The 19,353-nt window shown below is 61.5% G+C and overlaps 5 protein-coding genes across 5 annotated transcripts; all 5 read right to left on the bottom strand.

Moving 5' to 3' along the window:
* Nucleotides 1-615: 615 nt before the first annotated feature.
* On the bottom strand, nucleotides 616-7,482 carry LBRM_10_0300 (conserved hypothetical protein; the record flags this gene model as incomplete). The annotated part of the gene is made up of 1 exon (XM_001562751.2): nucleotides 616-7,482. The coding sequence occupies one exon, from the start codon at nucleotides 7,480-7,482 to the stop codon at nucleotides 616-618; it is 6,867 nt and encodes a 2,288-aa protein (XP_001562801.2).
* Nucleotides 7,483-8,635: 1,153 nt separating this feature from the next.
* Nucleotides 8,636-11,422, bottom strand: LBRM_10_0290 (conserved hypothetical protein; the record flags this gene model as incomplete). Its single annotated transcript, XM_001562750.2, has 1 exon — nucleotides 8,636-11,422. The coding sequence occupies one exon, from the start codon at nucleotides 11,420-11,422 to the stop codon at nucleotides 8,636-8,638; it is 2,787 nt and encodes a 928-aa protein (XP_001562800.1).
* Nucleotides 11,423-13,263: 1,841 nt separating this feature from the next.
* Nucleotides 13,264-13,653, bottom strand: LBRM_10_0280 (conserved hypothetical protein; the record flags this gene model as incomplete). Its single annotated transcript, XM_001562749.2, has 1 exon — nucleotides 13,264-13,653. One exon carries the CDS (start codon nucleotides 13,651-13,653, stop codon nucleotides 13,264-13,266), a length of 390 nt encoding a protein of 129 aa, XP_001562799.2.
* A 754-nt stretch (nucleotides 13,654-14,407) lies between these two features.
* Nucleotides 14,408-15,253, bottom strand: LBRM_10_0270 (conserved hypothetical protein; the record flags this gene model as incomplete). The annotated part of the gene is made up of 1 exon (XM_001562748.1): nucleotides 14,408-15,253. One exon carries the CDS (start codon nucleotides 15,251-15,253, stop codon nucleotides 14,408-14,410), a length of 846 nt encoding a protein of 281 aa, XP_001562798.1.
* A 1,021-nt stretch (nucleotides 15,254-16,274) lies between these two features.
* Nucleotides 16,275-18,485, bottom strand: LBRM_10_0260 (conserved hypothetical protein; the record flags this gene model as incomplete). Its single annotated transcript, XM_001562747.2, has 1 exon — nucleotides 16,275-18,485. The coding sequence occupies one exon, from the start codon at nucleotides 18,483-18,485 to the stop codon at nucleotides 16,275-16,277; it is 2,211 nt and encodes a 736-aa protein (XP_001562797.2).
* Nucleotides 18,486-19,353: the final 868 nt, after the last annotated feature.

Here is a 19,353-nt window from a genome sequence, read left to right as displayed (position 1 = left end):
CCCCACACACACCCTTTTTAGTTGGACTGACGCTGTTTGCTCGAGTGCTCGGTGCCACAACTACATTGGCTTGCCCCCCGCGTGCGTGTGACATCTCAACGTCGCTTCTCCCCCCTCACCCCCCATTACACACACACACACACACACGCGTAATGTGCAAGCACGCGTGAAACGGGGAAAGAGAGAGAGAGTGGGGCAGGGGATAGGGGAAAGACATACAGACAGCGGTCTGGCAGAGTGACAGCCACCAAACAACTACGCGTGCCCCCCCCTAGCAGCGGCAACCAAACATCACAGTCAAGGCACAGGGCAGAGCCTCAGTCTGCAGGCTGATAGGGGCGGCATAGGGGCGAGTGGAAGGATAATGGGAAAGGGATTCAAGACAAGAAAAGCGCTGGAAAGGAAAAGAGAGAGAGACACACACAATGGTAGTCTCAGTGATGTACATCAAAACACGCATGATGGGCGGCGGCGAAGGGGCAAATAGGGGAGACGGAGCGGAGAAGGAGGAGGAGGTGGTGGGTTTCGCTACGCACCTACACAAGCAGACATGTAGACATACGCGCCTATGCTCTCCCTCGCGCCTGCAACCTCTTCCCCTTCCTTCATCTTTGCTCACGAGGGACCGTCCCCCTGGGGTCCCAGAGTCCTATCAAGGAGGTTCGGGTCCTTCCCGTCAAACGCGAAGGACTCACAGTGCGGCTGCCAGACTTCGCCTCCTCCCGTTGCCCCTAGGCTGGTCTGCGAAGAGGGCACAGTGCTGTCGACGCCGGCGCTTGCGGCGTTGGCTCTGGCCAGAGCTTGCTTTGTCGAAGGCGACTCCGATGAAAGTGGTGGTGCTGCCGCGACGCTGTCGCACCGCTGTGGGTGCAGAGTATAGCCTCGCGTCGGCAGAAGCGCCGTGCCGCGTCCAGCTGTGGCGATGGACGGGTTACCCATGGATACGCTCAGCATTGCCTGTAATCGCTGAGCAGCAAGGGCAGCGGGCGTGGTGTAGGGGGAGGCACCGGCAGCCGCACCAGCCAGAAAGCCGTGACCGCGAACCAGTGCCGATGGCACCGCTGGTGGCACACGCGCGCGCTGCCGCCCCTCGACCTCGGCCAGCAGGGAGCGGTCGTAGCGGGGCATGAAGAGAAGCGTATCCTGCTGCTGCTGCGAGCTAATGATCTGTTGTTGTACAAGTGATGAGGCGTGCGTCTCAGGGACGCCGTACACCCACGAAGTCACCTCCGGCAGCGGTACTGGTGAAGGCGGTTGGCGGTCTTGCGGGTCGTAGGGGTGGTTGCCAGACACGCCGACCTGCCTCGATGGCGCTGACGATGACGAGAGTGGCAAGCAGTACGGGGCCCCGTTGGCGTAGGTGCTGGATGGCATTGGCACAACGCGGCCGGCAGCGTGCATCAGCGCCTCTCGGTACGCCAGGACCTGGTCGATAAGCCCACCAGCGGTGTAGAGAGGTTGGTTGGTGTCTGAGTAGTCGTAAGCGCCGCCGGAGGTCATGTGCCCGTAGGCATTCAAACTCAGGACGTCGCGCGGCGACAAATACCTCGCGGCTGCCATCAGCGTGGTGTTGTAGCCATGGCCGGCGAAGCTTCCGTCCTGGGTATACGGATTGCTGAGGGTGACCTGATCTTCGCAATGAGCAGCAACACCGCCAGCGCGGGTGGCGTGCCACTGCTGCGCCCGTGACAGCCCATGCTGGCGCAGGGGGGGAAGGGGTGCTATGGATGGAGTGGCACGCCCATCAGTGCGATTGGGCTGCTGATTTGACGCATACGGCCTGAGGGTGTACAACGCCTCCTCTTCACCAGATGAGCGTGCGTAGCCCTCGTCCTCCGGACTCGGCAGACCACTGCCAACATTGCCAGTCTTGCTGCTGCCTGCCGTGCTTGGCGCCGGCTGCGCGGTACGGCGACTGAGCTCGATGCCAACGCTGCCGCCGTGCGGACCGCCACCGACGATGATCTGATCAGGACGCGCGCGGCGGCGCAGGATGTTGTGCACCCGTTTTGCAGCCTCCATCCCGTACCACGCAGGACTACCAGATTTTACCTCGAAGGTGAGACGGTCGGGGTCGATGGAGGGCAGCAGGGCACCGCCATCGCCACTGTGCGCACCAGCAACGCCCCACTTCGCCGGGCGGCTGCCGCTGCTGTCGTTGCCAGCGCTACGCTCCTTCTGCAACTCGAACCGCATCATGAGCTCCCACATGCGCTGTTGCTTCACTGCCTGCAGATACTCCAGTTCTCGCCGGATACTGCGCATCGCCTCCTTGTTCGAGTCTCCGCCAAACTTGCCCGCTCCCCCGCCCTCGTCGTCATCGAGATAGATGTCTGCAAGCATCGCTGCGGCCCCGTCATCACCGCCATCCGCGCTTTGCGGATGACGTTTGCTAAAGAGCGCCGCCAGCTCGTGTGCAACCTTGAGGCCAACATCGGAGTCGTCGCTGCCGGCGGCAGCCAATGGACTGGTGCCGCTCGCATTGCTCGGCATCAACGGCACGTCGGTTAGGTGAAACAGGTCCTCTGCCTCAGACGCCTGCGATCCACTGGACCCCTGCACAGATGATCTCCGCTTCGAGCGAGCGTTGCCAGCGGCCCGCTCTGGCGCAGCGCAGAAGGCCATGTAGTGAGCAATGCCCCGGGCATCTTCTAGAGCCGGACCACCGTCCTCGGTGGGGGTGCTACTGCTGTCACCTCTACTCTTGTGGCGGCGCGCCAGCATTAGCGCCGTAACGAGCTCGCTAGGCGCAGCGCCAGCAGCCGAAAGTGGCACGGGGTCAGAGGAGTCCTTGCTGTCCTTCTTGCTTGGTAGCACAGAGTGCTGCCACTGCCGCCACCGCAGCTCATCAACGACGCACCCGAGCACTGCTGCATCCACGGCGGATAAGAACACCGGTGAGGTGCACGGTGGACCAGTTCCGTTGAGAGCTCCAGCGAAGACGGCTTCATCATCCTCGCGATCGAGCAGGCCTTGCATCTGTCGTAGTTCCCTTGTAAGTGCGCGCAGCCCTCGCGCTGTCGTAGGCGTAATGAGCTCCAGAAGCGCGATCACCTCGCGATGCTGCGCGTGCGCAGCGCCTGCCTGGGCAAAAATGAGGTCCACTGGCACCTCGCCCTCCGAGGTAAGCGACTCACTCGACCTGTCCTTCGCGATGCCACCATCGCTGCGGCGAAGGTCCAGCAGCGGCAAACCCACCGCATACTCCACCGCCGCCATGTGCACCGGGTGAATGCGGTGCTGCTGGTAGGCGCGAAGAATTGCCTCATAGAGCCGCCTTTGCGTGACACTGTGGGCTCCTTCGGCGGTGTAGAGGCGGTTTAGCTGTCCCTGATAGCCGGCCACGCCATCTCGGTGAAGGGGCAACATGGCCATAGCTGCTTCCATGGTGGGCCCAGCAGGCTGGTGAAGGGGTAGAAGAGAGTCCAACTCATCCGGGGAGTCGTCGGCACTCTTGTCGGCTGGCGTGGCGACAGATTGGCGCTGCGCCTTCTGCTGCGGCCCAGTCGCTTTGGACTGCGTCGGCGAGACTACAGGCCTCCTGCGCCACTTGGAGGCGCGCTTCTCGCTGCCGCTGGCGGGGGTAGAGTTGCACACAGCAGCCCCACTGATTTTCGGTGTCAGTGCACGCAGCAGCGTGGCATACACGTCTGCGACATCACGCATGCTCGCATCCACGTCCGCAAGCAACATTACCTGGTCGTCACTCGAGGACACCATCGAGGGAGGCGTGTTGTCTAGGGCATGGTTCTGTGTGCCAGCAGCGCTGGACGTGGATGCGGCCAGGTGCAGCGTGGACGGCACGAGCACCATGCAAGAGGGCGACGGCGTTGTGTGCGCTGCACTGAAAAGCTGCTGACTTTTCACGTCACACCAGGGGCGAAGCTGCTGCTCGGTGACGAGTTCTGCTTGCACAGCCTCAAGATAAGCTTGAGTCGACCCACACGCCTCGATCGTGGCCTGTACGTAAGTCTTGGCTGCCTGGCAAGCGGAGAGAAGTTGCTCGGGTGGGACATCCGCAACGACGGGCATCGCTGCGGCTGCGGACTCCGGCTGGTGCCCTTGCGAGGTCATCATGGCCTGCTTCACGCGTTGGAGCTCGCTGGTCATGTAGGCGACGCGCAGACCATACGCCGCGTACTCGCGTGCGATGCTTGCAGCCACGCATCGCACCTGCGGGTCCGTCACCGCACCGATCGGGACCGCATTGGCACCATCGAGAGGACCAGCAGCCGCAGCGATGTCGGTCGCATCCAGGCCGGGGGTCACCATGGCCGTCAGAGCGCCGAGAGGCGCTGTCGCTGCTGCTGCTGCTGAGGATAACGCTCCGTTCGCGAGCGTCGCATCGTACTGGTCCGGGGCAAGGCCATTCAGCGTAAACTGCAGACGCATCCACGCACTGTGCCGGTCCTGCTCTGCACGGGAGAGCTCCTCCTGCAGCAGCGCTGCGTACGCACTGGTGGAGGGCTTCTGAAGCTTCAGTACTACCCGGGTGAGTTGCATCTTGCACACCTGGAGGAGAGCAGCGAGCTGCTGGCGATGGGAGCCTTGGAGGGAGGTCACGGCGTCCTGCACGGCAGCTTCGGTGTGCCGCGCGACAGCCTCCTCCATACCCTCCCTTTGGGTGCTGTCGCTATCGATGACCTTTACTGCATTGGCACCTCCCTTCGTGAAGTGCGTCGACGCCGCCGCTCCAGCACCACTGCCAGCCACCCCCTTCTTGCCAGCCGGCACGGATTCTATCCCAAAGCGCGGCTTGGCTGCCTTCTTACTTGTGGCGCGCGGGCGCTGTGCCCTGTGACCTCGAGCGGCACCGCGCCTGCTTGCGAGAGCGTCGACCTCGTCGCCGTCCGCGCTGGAGCTGCTGTTCCGGTCCCCATCGTCCGTGTTGTCTGAGGCGCCGACGATGCCCGCGGTAGGGCTGCGATTGCTACCGGCACCCTTCTTCTTCTGGCCCTTCGCACCTTCTTGACTGAGGGTGGCGCTCAGCAGCAGCTGATCCATCTGCCGCAGCTCCTCCAGATGCCGGATGCGCAGAGTCTGTGCCTCCAGCACCTCCAGCGCGGCCTGCAAGCGACCCGCCATGCGCGCCTGCAGCCCATCAGAGCTCTCTGCCGCCGTCTGGCTGTTACCGAAGTCCGTGTCATCCAGGCGCCCCTGCAGCTCCATGAGCTCCAGTTGGAGAGAGCGAATTACCCGGTCCGCCGCCTCGCGCTCTCTGCGCTGCTTTTGGCCGGCCGCTGCTTTGCTGGCGGCGTTGTTAGAGGCGGCCTTCATCTCCTGAAGGTGAAGCTCCAGCTGAGTGAGCGAGAAGTTGGCGTCCGAGTCCAGCGCGGTCATCTGCTCCGCCTCCCGCACGATGGCGTTGATGAGAAGCGGGGAATACGTCCTCGAGCGAGACGTCTGCTCTGGTGATTGGGCGGTACTTCCCGCACGGCCACCGCCAGGGCGTCGGCTCCCGCCGCTGAACCGGCGTCCGCCACGCCGACGGGGGGACGTGGGGGCTCCGCTAGGTCGCCCACCTTTCAGAAGGGTCATAATTCGGTCATTCGCCATCTCCAGCCGCTCCTTGAGGATGTACACCTGCTGCTGCTTGCTAAGGTGCACTGTTGAGCCGCTGTCGGGGCGCTCCGGAAGGGTTTTCGCGTTGACGCCGTCGCCGGCCGCGCCAGGAGCACCAGACTGGTGCCGTCGGAGGACGGCCACGGTGCGATGCAGCCGCTCCACCTCTTCTTGCATGGCATCGATGGACGCTTGCTTGCTTTCGTTCTCGGCCAGCAAACGACCCAGCTCTTTCTCTAGTGCTTCTTGTAGGAGGTGCTGCTGGTGCTTCGACACGTCCACGTCGTCCTCGGCGCCGCCCGCCCCGTCTCCCACTTCGCCGGTATGACAGCGACGACGAGAGTGTGAGTACCAGGGATACACCTCCTGCGTCATCACACTAGCGAAGACGTCTCTTTTAGTGGAGAAGCTCAAAATGGGCTCATGCAGTGCGTGTTGATTAGCCGGCAGACGAACCCCAAAGTGCGCCACACTCGTTGGGCGCCTGCGCAGCCGCGGCACGCCCACGCCAAGAATTGGCTCACCCCGGCTCTGAGCGAGGTCAGCGTCGGACTCGACAGAGCCGCTGCGGCTGCAGCGACTCGCTCCACTGCCGGAACACTTGGCGCCGACTTCAGCCTCGGCACCTCCCTGCTGCTGCAGTAGATTCCGGCTAGCCTCGCCGTAGCGTTGAGCTCCGCCCTGCGTGGAGAGCGACTGGGCTCCAAGCACCTCCAGTACCCCGGCGTCGTCAACCCGGTTATCCCAGGCGAGACGCTGAAGGGCATCCATGTCCAGCCCGCCGAGGAGGACGCTGCGCAGACTCATGTAGTTGCCCACCGCTGCCTTGGAGCGCACGTCGTTGCGCCACCGTCCCACCGACGACACAAACTCGCTCGTGAAGAAGTCGACGAGGAGATTGTCCATGCTGTGCGCCAACACAAGGTCGTACCCGGCTGCGTAGGCATCTTCCATCGTGATGTGGTGCGTTGGGGTTACGACAAAGCCTGCGCCCTGCATCGACACAGTCATCATCCCGGCATCATTGGGAAGCAGTAGCACGAGCAGCATCTCCAGCCCGTACTCCTGGTCAACAAAGCGCACGTGGCGGGCAATGTCGCCGAGGTCCTCGTGGGTGAAGGCGTCCACGAGAACCAGCCGCGGCAGCGTGTCAGGCGGTGGCGGCGGCAGCGCGCTCTCCACGTCATCCTCGAGGGCCGCGTCGTCCAGCCCCTCCTCTTCCTCCTCCTCCGCTTCTTGGTCTGGATGCCTGTCGGAGGCACCGCTGTCGTTGGGGTGTCTCCTGGCAGCGATAACCCCCCTGCCCATACGAGTGCCATCCGCAGACGCCCCAGCGCTGTCTTGTACGGTGTCCTTGAGACCCAACCTCTCCAGCTCCTCCTGCGCCCTCTGCTTCAGCGTAGCACGCCCACGTCCATGCGCGTAGCGACTCTGTCTGAGCGGTGGCGCACGACGGCGCACACGGTAGCCGTGTTTTGCCGTCTCGACAACGTAGTCCTGCAAGATGGAGGTGGCCTCAGTGAGTGTTTGTGCCTGCGTCACGCGCCAGCGGTACAGGCGCAGCTGAGAGTCCATGACGGAGAGCGACAGCGGGTTGGCGGACAGTATCAACGCGTGCGCAGCCTCGGTGCGCTCGTGAATGCGGTGCTGGAACCGGTAGTAGGCCTCGCTCTGCCGCTGCTGGGCCCGGCGCGAGGCGGGGCCAACGTGCGGCAACCCGTCATAGAGCACATAGTTCGTCACCTCCTCCTCACTTTGTGGCAAGGCCAGAGTCGCTGCAGCGGTGGTTGATGAGAAGGTGCCTGCGCCCACCTCCGTCTCCGCGATGGGAGTGTCGGCATTGGCTGAGAACGTGGTGGTGGAAGGCGGAGCGGCGCTACGGGCAGCAGCACTGCCATTGCCATGGGCGGCCGAGCCCATGCCACCTTTACATACCGCCCCCCTGCAGCCCGCGGAGGTGCTCGCTGGCAGGGACAACGGATTTCCTGCAGCGGTTTTCCCCATGCACGGCGGGTGACTGTATACCTTGTTCAGGTCCACGTTAGCGCCACTGCTGTTGGCGATAGTGACGGATGGTGGCGCAGCCCACCCACGCAGTGGACGACTCTCCAGCATGGCGCACAGGCCACGATGAGCAGTGCAGTGAACGAGAGCGGTGGGGAGGGGTGAGTGAGAAGAAGAGCTCTGGCCTAAACACGTCAGCGAAGAGAGCAGCGAGAGGGAAAACAAGATAAACAGTATGCAAGGACAAGCCGAGGCTGGGGAAGGGCTCTGACGAGTTCCAAGACTGAGCCGGAGGGAAGTGGGGTGGATGAGCAGAAGGAAGGGTGCCGTCGCGACACGTGACTGCCAAGCTGTGAGTGTGCAGATGTGTGTGTGGCCTTGGTTTTCCCCTTCGGTGCCAGTGCCTCTGGCCTTCTCGTATCCCCGTCCCTTTGGGTATGCCTGTGCGTGTGTGCGTGGAGGAGGGAGGCGGTGATGACGTACACCGTCGAGGGAGAAAAAGGCCAAGCCTTGTCGATGGAGAGAGAGGGGGGCGGAGCAGAGCAGAGCAGAACACATTAGGAAATCAAGAAGAGGAGTGACAAGCGGGGAGATGTCGAAAGGGTTCCGGGGTGGGGGAGGGGGCCTCTCAAGACATACCCGAAACCTATGCACACGTTGTCGGCGCCAGTGACACATGCTTTGATCGAGAAAGTTAAGAGGAGGGTCAAGTGCACTCTGAATAGCCAGCATCTGCGGAAGGATGTGGGGAAAGTGAAAGGAGAGGAGAATGGCGAAGGAGATGATGGGATGGGGCGAGACCCCTCCCTCACAACCGCGGAAGATGACGCGCCAAGTCGCGGGTGCACTGCCACAGCGCCTCTTATTCTTTGCACACCTCTGCTCTTACCATCTCGCTGAGGACGAAGAGCAGCTGCCGCCCGTGGGCCCCACACGTCCTACAGAACAAAGGAGAGGAAGTCAGCGGACACGGAGAGCGAGGAAATGGGAGAAGTGCCGCATAGCGCTCCAGATGCCTCCAGTATACGCACGTGAACACGAACGGTCATTCTTACTTGAATACCGCGGTTTACTGCTGCTGGCAGGCGCGAGGTGTGCTGTCAATCATGGCAGTCTTGACGTCCACATGATGAGGCACCGCCGCCGCCGACTCACGCGGCAGTGCGCTCCCGCTGCTCTCGTCGGTCAGCTTGGTCAGCTCGTCTGCCCGCGGGCCAGGCGCGCTTCTGTCCTTCACGAACGCAAAGCATGTGCCCTGTGCACGCGAGAAGTGGTTTCCTCCAGCCTCCCCATCGCAGCGGCCCGTCAACACGACGATGATTGTCTCATCCGGGCAGGCCTCGATTATCTGCAGCACGCGGCGGTTCGTGTCGTGCACCCTGCGGAACTGCGCTACCATGCGTGCAGAGCTCGTGTCACAGCTCCTGAAGACCCCAGCGAATGGCGTTTTCTCGCCAGTCTCGCTTTCCTCTCCCGCTGCCACCGCAGGGAACGGCGCCGATGGTTGTGCTGGCGGCAGAGTCACATCCACCTTCGCTTGTGTTAACTGAACCCAGAACAGAGAGAAGCTTGGCCTGTGTGGTGCGGCCTTGTCGCCATCGGTGCCGTTGGCAACGGCGGCAGCTTCATGGGCCTGCTGGCTCACGCGGCGCTGCAGAGCACGCACAGCTTTGCGCATCGCGTCCTCATCATGACGCACGGGCACGGCATCAATACGACCTGAGCTTGCTGCAGATGATGGAGGCGCACTTGGCACCGTGCCCCCGCTCGTCTCTCCGTAAGTTGCAGAGGAGGCGTTGCTCTGCGGAGCGGGCAGGAGGGAAGTCAGCGTGACGGCGTCGTCGAACAGGTAAATCTGAACATTCGGGTCCGCCTCGGTGATGCAACCCAAGACGCTCACGCGCGGTCGCACGCCAAAGGAGGGGCCGTTGATGAGCTTCAGCTGCGTCAGCTCCGCGCTCACCACGGCGTCAGTGGCACTGTTGTGCGGGCCTTGCTGAATGCGTCGCTGAAGGTAGCGCTGGGCGAGGAAGCGCAAGGCGTTCTTGTAGGGAAGTCCTGCCGGATGTGGAAACAACCGCGTTGTGTCCAGCACGTAGCAGTTGGGGATGCACTTGCACGCCTTGAAGTCGTTCTCGAGGCTGTGGCCGACCACAAAGGTCTGCGTGTCGACAAGGCGCTGTAGCGCCTGCTGGCAGTCTGCGAGGGTGGTGGACACGGGCTCGAGCATCGCGGCATCAATGCCACTGAAGCGAGTCCGATAATCTGTAATGCGCTGACGTGGCTTGACGAGCAGATCCAGCACCACGCTGCCCGTCAGCACGTCTACTAGCGTCGCTCGAGCCAGCGCACTCTCACCGCCCTCGATCTGCACCATCTCACAATCAAAAGCGACAACCCTCACCCCTCGCCCTGTCGCGGCGGTGGCGTCTGCTGTGGCAGTGGTGGAAGGCGCTGGGAAGCTCACCCAGCTGTCCTGTGCACCTCCCACGCCGTTGCCCCCTTGCAGGGCAGTTTCCTCGTCAGCCGCAGGCGCGGCAGCCGTCGACTCTGGAGGAGGCGCAAGGGTGAAGCCTAACTCGTGCAGCTCAGCTGTGTGCTCGGGGAGGTGCAAGGCGTACTGCTGAAGAAGGTCCCGATTCGCCCAGAGGTGCTGGTACTGCTGGAAGGCGTCCGATGCGAAGGTAGGCGAGGCCGCTGCTGGTGGCGATGCGGCCATCACAGAGATATCCCCGGAGGCTGCGCCGTCGGCTGTGCCCGACTTCTTCGCGTGTGCCTGTAATGCCTGTTGAAACATGGTACCGACGCCGCGGGCATCCCTGACGGCGGGGCTCGCGCAATGGACAGCCGACCCGTCCCTCTCCTCACCGCCGCGACGGAAGTTTGGGTGGAAGCGATTCACCGCTGAGGACGAGGCAGCCGAAGAGGATCTTAGCCGGCCCAGCGCGTCGTTGCGCCACCACAGGTCCTTCTCCAGTTCATTGCGGGTGCTTGGAATGAAGAGTGGGCAGTACTGCACCCCGCCAGCACAACCCGCTCCACGACTCTGGCGCGCCCAGCATCGGCCCTCTCGCACCGGACGCAGCATAGCACTGCACAGCTCCTTGTCCCAGTGCGCAGTCGAATCATCATCGTCCTTTGCGTTCGCTGCCGTTGCGGTGCTCTCCACAGCATGACCCGTGGTGCTGTCATTCGTGGCCGTCGAGTGCGGTGGGGTGGCTTGCTCTTGGGGAGCGCTGCGGTGATGCGCCTCACCGCGCGTTCTCGGAAGACCGACGCCGGTGCACAGCATCTCATCATACGACCAGCCGTTCACGTAGATGACAACGGCGTTACGCACGTGCGACTTGTTCTTGATAAAGAAAACGCGTGGCGACTCGATGATCGGGACTGGCGCCGGCACACTCCAGAGAATGAGGTTGGCAATGTCGTGTGGTGCAAGCGCAGAGCGCTGCGCACGGTCTTGCTCGAGCTGGAACTGCAGCTCCACTTCAGAGAAGCGCTGCTGCAGCGGAGTTGGAGCAGTAGTGCCACGGCTCAGCTCGTGGGGCTGGCGCTGCTGCGGTGCCGGCGGAGGTGGGCACGTTATCTCCCTCGTGGCATCTTCTCCCTGCCGCGCTTTTTTGTGTCGGCTCTTCTTCTCACCATTTCTGAGTTCTGATGAGGTGGCGCCGACAATGACGGGGGTTGCCAATGGAGAGGACGCACAGTGCACGCTGCTGGGCCTGCCTTGACTGCTGCTACGGCTGCTGGCAGAGGAAGGCGCGGATGACGAGGGACGTCTTCGATGTGCCAGGTGTGGTCCCTCGCCGTCGAGTGCCGCGGAGTGAGAGCCTTGAAGGGAAATGGAAGGCATTGGACCACACCTCGACTTGCCGTCTTCGCTTGTGCCGTTGACGCGGATGTCAGTGGTGGATGCACCACGTCGATTTTGCTCGTGTGAGCGGTGCATGCAGGCGCTTGTGTGGTAGCGGCCACAGTCAGCACACACACAGGGGGTGGCTACGTAGGCTTGGGAAAACGTCCCTCTAGTGGGGGCTTACAGACAACAGTGAGGAAGAACGAGAGCAAAAATCACAGACGCGTTCAAGCGATGAATGGAGACGCTCAGAGCGCCGCCACGCACCTGCAGAAAAATTTGCAGGCTGCCTGCCTTCTCTCGTGCCTCTTCAATTCCTGTCCTTTGTCGGTAAGGCGGTGTGGCGGGGCAGAGCTTCACACCCCGCGCTGTCTTAACGTGCGGGTGGGAAAAGAAAGAGAGGTCGTGGGGTGGGCGCTGTCTTTATCGTCACGGGTCTACAACACGTGAGGTGCCGTATGTAGATGCATGTGCGTGTGTGTGTGTGTGTGTGTGTGTGTGTGGATGGTCTCGAGTGAGAGGTGTGCGGATACCCGAGTGATGGCGGCGGGGGAAGGGAGGGAGACGTAGAGCTGAAACGGCGAAAGAGAGGAGCAAGAACAGGTCCACACGTCTCTCTCCACACACACACACACATGTATGTTGGAGAGGCGGGAGGAGTCGCACCCGCACACAGACGCTTATTCCGCGCAGAGGGGACGTTTCTGCCATGGACGTTGCTGCCGCTGCTAGTGCCGATGCTCCCTTTTGGGTCATCGCATGCGTGAGGCAGCTGGCACGCATCCTACATCGTTCGTTTTGGGGGTTTCACTTTCCCATGTGGCCGCAGTTCGCTCGGTTTTTCTCTGCGCGACAGAGAGGCGCGCAAGAGGCAGGAAAGGGGGTGGGGGGGGGCGCAAAGGAGAGCAACCGTACACCCGTCTACACACCGGCCCCGACGCTCGGCGATACGGGTGTCACCCAACGCCAGGAAATGAGCCTCTGCACTGGCGGCACGGACGCCGTAACGTAGAGGACGAGGGAAGGAGGGGGCGGGGGGGGGGGAGCAGATGAAGCCCACAATAGCCACAAGGAGTTCTCCAGACTCCACCCCTCCATCCTCCTTTGTGGACCACATCCTTACACACACACACACACACACACACACACACACACACACACACACGCACGCACGCACCCGAGACTCAACACGCAGCAATTTCTATCGAACAGCATACACCCCCAAAGGTGCGCATAAAGGGGTGTGGGGTTGGAGGAGGATACCCAGACACGAGCACGCACGCAGCCAACCACTACAGCTCCCTGGGACGATATGGACAATGCTGGCGGGAGGGGAGGGGGGGGGGAGCGTCAGTAGAGCGAAGGAAAAAATAGAGGGAGGGGTAACTTCAATTCCCCGAGTGCGAGCGCAAAGTAACGACGGCAGCGACACCGTCACACACTTTCAAGCCAAACCAAAGAAGAAAGACAGGCAAGTGGCCAGGCACGCGGCGGAGAGTGCGAATGCCTCAGGGCGCTGCACACCAATCAGCTTTCCGAGAAGAAAGCACGCAGTGACGTCGTCCTGCGTGCGCAGCATGACGGCTGTTTGAGCAGAGAGGGAAAAAGAAGCGAGAAAGCAACGCAGGGGCGCGAGCTGGAGACGATTGCAAGTAAAGTAAGGCGACATGAAAGGCCATACACCGCCGTACTCGAATAAAGTGCCTCTTCTCCCCATACATCACCGTGCCCCCATCCCCCCCCCCTACCGAGTCCGGCAACTCCCCGGGCGACGTCGCTGCTGCTGCTGCTGCCGCCGCCGCCAACGGCACAGGGTCACCGCATTGCTCCCCCCTTTTCTACGACTTCAGGATACACGCAGCACAGATGTTGAGAACGCCGATGGCGAAGAGATAAATACCGATCACCCAGCCACCAATACCATTGCCAAGAATCACGCCGCCCATAAACACGTACAGGAAGGCGCGGCCGATCGGCGAGACAAGAAAACGCGCGAAGCTGGCGAGCATCGGGTGATTCATCAGTCCCGACTCCGCCGAAGGGATCACAATGGAAAATCCCAGCAGGTAGAGGAGCGCTGCAAAGGTGCGGACATCGTTGAACCGGTGCGTAATAAAGAGAAAGAGTGAATAGGAGCCGCAGGCGAAGGCGCCGATGATGTTCAGAATTTTTAGGACGAGGGGAAACGGGCGGCTGTGCAGAAGATCGTCAAAGTTGGGTCGCGGCATTGTACTTTTCCGTGATGCCCTTCTGCGTGGATGTGTGGTGCGTACGTAGGAGCGTCCAGTGACGAAGAGTCACCAAAAAGATGTGCAACGCAAGCGTGGTGAGGCTACGCGTGCCGATACCTCTGGCGCGTGCGACGTCTCTGAAGTTATGCCCACGTATACGCGCGATGGAGAGAGTGTGTGTGTGCGTGGGGCGCGCTCCTGCGAAGTTACAATGCCGTCGCGGCCGTTGTTGGTGTGGGTGTGTGTTGAGGATTCGACTAGAGGAGCAGAGGCGAGACGAGAGACGGGGATGAGGAGGAGTGGGAGGGGGCAATACGAGTGATAGCAAAGACAGCGATTTCCTGGATGAGGACGAGCCCTACGGAATCAAGCACACACACACATACATACAGTGAGTGCTGTGTGAGTGTGCCTGTGTGCCATGCTTCTCTGTTCCCCCCTCTAGCGGTACTTGGTGTGCCGACGTAATGACGACACACTCCACAAAACTAAAGGAGGGTGCTGAGAAGATGTGCCGGAACACTTCCCCACTAAGGGCGGCGAAAGAGAAGAGCGAAAATTTGCGCGATGCGACGCTGCCACCCTCTGCGCGTCAGTCTCAATGTGTGGGGAGGGAAGAAAGGTGGCGCACGACGAGTATGAGCGAAACGGTAGGCATTCGCGCGTGGCATGTATTCAGCAGTGCTGTCGAGGGGAGACAGATGGAATAGACGCTGAGCCTCTACGCGAAGAGTGCAACTCATCATCCTTTCTATTGCCTGTCCTGCTCTCCCATGGCAGTGCCTTCTCGATCGCTGTCTTTGTTGTTACGGTGCGACGGTGACCCGATGGCGCTGCGCCAACTGCGCGGCCCGTCTTTCACCTCCTGCAGTGGCGCCGTCCGCAGTGTTTGCCGGCGTGCAATGTGCGTCGCCACTTCCTCTCCAAGCAGCTTCTCCACCATGGCCTCTCGCACAATGCCGTCCATGATGCGACGTTGCTGCCACTTGCTCTTCCGGCTCATGTTGTACTGATCATTCAGGAACGCCGCCACCCGCGCCTCGCGCTTGCTGAGGCCTCGAAAAGACGGCGAGTAGAGGTAGACGGTGATGGCTGTCCCCTCCCACGTGACATGCGGGCACTTGTCGCTGCCGTAGCAAAAGGCCCACAGCCGGCCCATGAAGAGGTACGCCTCGCGAAAGGCTTCAAAATGGAAGGTGCGCGTGATGGCCTCCTCGCTGATCTGCGAGAACGCCGGCGTCGGCGGCTCCGAGTCAGAGGCGGAGGTGGACGACGATGATGACTGTGCGGCATTCACCACATTACCGTCAGCCACATCCTCGTACACAGGCCGCCAGTGCTTAACGGATTTTAAGAAGTCCTCCACTTCGTCGTCCCGCATGCGTCGCTCGTGTCGAGCGTAGCTGCCACCATGCTGTGGGTTGGAGTTATGAAACACATTGAAGCCGTAATCACCCTTGCATGCTCGCTGTGTGGTGAGGGCAGAGGAGACGGCAGAGCGGGACGAGCATTGCCGTACTGGAGGCCGAAAACTGTGGCGTAACTTCTGCGGTGCCGTTGGCGCGCGAGAGCCACGTAGCAACCCGGCAAGCATCATGACTTGGAAGGTATATGTATAGTAGGAGTGAGTAGCGGTGACGCAGGCAAGGGCACGTATACCACCAGAGAGACTACAGGGCGTACAAAGGGCAAGCGAAAGCGTCTGAGAGAGCAAAACAGAGCAAGGGGGTTTTAAGTTGAGCACAAACAGCGGAGAGAGAGAGACTCTCTACTGCCGACGTCGCCCCCTCCTCTTGCTGAACTATCCCCCTCTTTCCATTTCTACACCTCTGCTGAGTTACCGATACGATCCGCGTGAGTGAGAGAGGGAAGGGGGCAGAGACACGGTTGGATCTCTTTCTCTTCCGCCAGGCCGCTGTCGTGGAAGCCAGTGCCACACCCCCTCCCCAGTATCAGCCGTGTATCCTTTAGGGTGGTCTTTGCATTTTCCCTTTGCATCTCTTGGCAAAAAAAAAAACGAAAAAGGAGAACGTCTCTGTAGCCGTGATGAATCAATGTCCGTGCAGATGACGTTGTCTGTGGTCCGTGCCTGGGAGGCATGACACACGCACACGCCTCAGAGGGGAAGGAGGGGAGGGAGGGGAGGGAGGGAGAGAGCGAACGCGAAGGCCCCGCCGTGCGCGTGCGTGCGTGCGTGTGTGTGGGGGTGGGGGGGGGGGGAAGATGAGGGAAAGAGAAGGAGATGCTTCCTCTCTGCCTTGTAGTCGTGGAAAGAAGAAGGAGAGTCAAGTGTAACCTCATCTTTGCCCCCCCCCCCTTCCTTCACCATGAGACTCCATTCAACAAAACTTCGCAGATGCATCACGCAAGGTGCGTGGAAGCACTAGCTATTTACACGGACACACACACACACACACAAGCTAGAAGTACAACACAGGGAGTCATTATCGTGGCCATTACAACCCGTTTGCAGCCGCCCCTGGGCCTGAGACGGCACAAGCTTACTGATGCCCCAACGTGGCTGGACAGCGCTTGTGCAAGCCGGCGTGAATGGTGAGGAGTGAGATGATTAGGGGCTGGCCTAACAAGTAAATAGGATGAGGGAGTAGGGAAAGTCGCTAGGCCGACGGAGCAGCAGGGTTCATTTGCTGTAGCAGCAGCGCACAGAGCTCTTGGTAGGCCTGCGCAGCGCTGAAGCCGGCCACCTGCTTTGTGTTAGCCCCTGTCCCACTGTAGGGGCCGGGCACCATGCGCGCCACCTTCAAGATCGCCAGCCGATCCGCCAGGAGCATCGACTCCCACCGCTGCAGATGGCGAACGAGCTCATAGCGGCTGCGATGGCGGTGCGGCAGCTCGGTACTACTCCAGCTCTTGGCACCACTGCTGGGTGCGTCTGCAGCTGGGCCACCGCCGTTCGCTGTCCCGCGCACAGGCGTGCGCGAGGACGCAGGTGACGGCAGCATGTCGTCGCGGGAGTGGTTGGAGGTGGCGGTGGAGCTCTGACGCTTCAGCGAAGTGGAATTGGATACGGATGCTGATACGCCCCAAACAGGTGTCAGGCCCCCGCCCGCCGACCCTTTGGAGGGCGAGGGTCGCTGCAGCTCGCGCAGCTCCTCTTCGGCGCTCGCGTCGAACAGCATGTCCATCGTGGCGTCCTCGCGGTTGCCCAGGTAGTATTGCAGCGTCTCGTTGGACCGCTCTTGCAGGAGTGCTTTGAGCCGTGAAAGCTGAGTGCCATAGCCAGTGTACTGTGCTGTTGCACCGCTGTTCTCCAGTCGGCTTGCAGTGTCGGACAGAACGGTGTGGATGACGCTCACCTGTCCGCACAGCTGATGGTGCGAGCGGCGCAGCTGCGCGGCCATATTCTGCCACTCTTCAAGTCGTTGCTGGGACTGGCGAAAGCGTTCGAGATGAATATGTCCCTCATTCAGCAGATGTCGGCGGCATCTGGTGGTGCGGGAACCGATCTCAGACAGGCGGTGGCGCAGGGCCTCGAGGGTCTGTCGTTGCAGGGGTGGCGAAGAGAACGGCGGCGCGGGGCCACTCGCGCCATCGCCAGGGCTCTGGCTGGACGGGGAACCGGAGTGGTTCCTGGTGTTATCCCCCTGATTTGGGGCTGCCGCTGTTGGTGAAGTCGTATCCGGAGGCGCCGCAGCGCCCGCGTCGCCAGGATCTCCGCCGTAGGAAGAGTGTGCCGGTGATAAAGTGCCAGAGAGCGGATGTGGTGGAGCAGAGCTGGGGTGAGACAGCGCGGAGAGCGATGGCCCCTGTGGCGCCGGCGAGATCCAATGCGACACCTCGATTGGCAAGTGCGACTTCTCTGCTCTGCACTCGGGCTCACCTGTGCTGCACAGGGCTGATGGTTCCTCATCGAGTAGCACAGCGCACTCCGCCCATGCCGTGTCGAATGCTGCCTCCTCCGCTGCGTACATGGCTGCTTCCTCACTAAGCAGCAGCGTCTCCTCATTCTTGCGGGACTCGGTCTCTTGGTGGCGGGCCACGACCAGCTTCTCGGTTGTCTGCAGTGCATCGTACTCTCCTTCCAACCGCTCCTTATCAGCTAGCAGACGTGCGTGTCGCTGCTCCATCTCCGCCCGCTGCCTTGACATGTCCTGCGTCTTGGTCTGCATCTCTGACACATAGCGGAGGGAAAGCGCTTTCTTCTTCTCGTAGTCGGCTCGACGCGCCGTCCGCATAGCGGCAGAAAAACCTTGTTGTGTCGCCGAAGCATCACCGCCCTCACCAGAAGCCTCGTCGTCCGCCTGCTGCGGCTTCGGGGTCGCCGTTCCGCTCCACGCAGGCGTCGCAGCACCATTGTCACCCCTTGCGGCGGCGGGGTCAAGGGGCATGTAGCCCTGGTGTTGAGGGGAAGAGGCGTAGGATTGGGCATGGGCAGCAGCAGCCTCTTTGGCTTTTCGCTGCTCCGCTGCTTCGCTGATGGCGTGGGCCCTCTCTTCCTCCACAATGGCGGAGGCACCCATCGTCTGCTCCTCTAACACGCGCCGCACTTGGCGCACGTTGCTCTTCGCCTGCTCTGTTTCTCGCGCCACCGTCTGCGCGCGCAAGGCCAGTGCCTCGAGCATCCTCTGCAGTACGAGCACTTCGCGGGTGCCAGAGCGTGCGGGGTACTCAAAGGTGTTGGCGACAAACTGCTTCATCTTGGCCACCCGGCGCAGTCGCTCCACGTAACGGGGAAACTGCTGACGCCGATGCGAGGGAAACTGGAGGTCCTCTTCTCCGCACACGTCGTAGAGCCACTTGTCCAGCACGATGGCATCCTCTTCAGAGAAGGATGCGGCGGTGACTGTGGAGCCTGTCAGCGATGCCATCGACACAGCGAAGAAGCAAAAGGTCAAGCGACTTTTGGGGGTGGGGAGGAGGAGTGAGTGGTGGTGCGACTCCTGCACGGTGAACCGTCCGGACAGACGGTCTGCTAGCGCGTCAGAGGTGCGTGCCCGAGTTCGGGTCTCCTGCAGGGATGAGTACAACACAGAGGAGGAGGGAAGAGGGCAACGGCACAGAAGAGATCACAGAGAGGACCGCAAGGCACCCCGCCATAACGATGAGCCGCTGTGGAGAGGTGGAGAGGAGGGGGTGCGTACGCAGTCGTAGGCGAAGGTGAGTAGGGGAACGATAAAAGCACGAGAACAAAACAGCGATGGTGGACCAGGCGAGTGTTTGTGGACGGCGGGGGTGGGAGTGGGGTGGGGTGGTGACGACGCGAACGCAGAGAACTCGAAAAAGGGGGAAGCAGAAGAAGATTCAGAAAAGGGGATGCGACTGTATTGATGTGTAGCCTTGATGGGGGGGGGAGGGAGGAGAGGTGGTCGAGTTCAAGAAGCGAGTGTGTGCGCGAGCAGAGAGAGAGAGAGAGGGAGGAGGGGTGGGTGGGCAGAGGGCAGGAAAAGAGAGAACAACAGGTGAAGATTGACAGCCAGTGTGTGTGTGGGTCCTCCTTTCTACGAGTGTGCAAGTGCATGCTCAGGTGAGATTTAAGCAGGCGGCAAGGAGGCAGGCACAGTTCTCCTGCCTTGGCGGCACAGCCGATGTGAGGTGTACACAGCCACCACGACGTAGGGTTTGCTGCTACATCCGCAGGGCCGCTTGCTCTCTTTCTCATGCTGAGCAATCCGAGCACGAAGAAGTGAAAGTGTCCGCGGAGGAACCTGTGCAGCTGTGTTCCGAGGCACACAACAT

This window comes from Leishmania braziliensis, chromosome 10, assembly GCF_000002845.2.
Source record: "Leishmania braziliensis MHOM/BR/75/M2904 complete genome, chromosome 10".
Lineage (NCBI taxonomy): Eukaryota > Euglenozoa > Kinetoplastea > Trypanosomatida > Trypanosomatidae > Leishmania > Leishmania braziliensis.
Note: the sequence above shows the minus strand (reverse complement) of the source record. Positions and strands in the feature narration are given on the sequence as shown.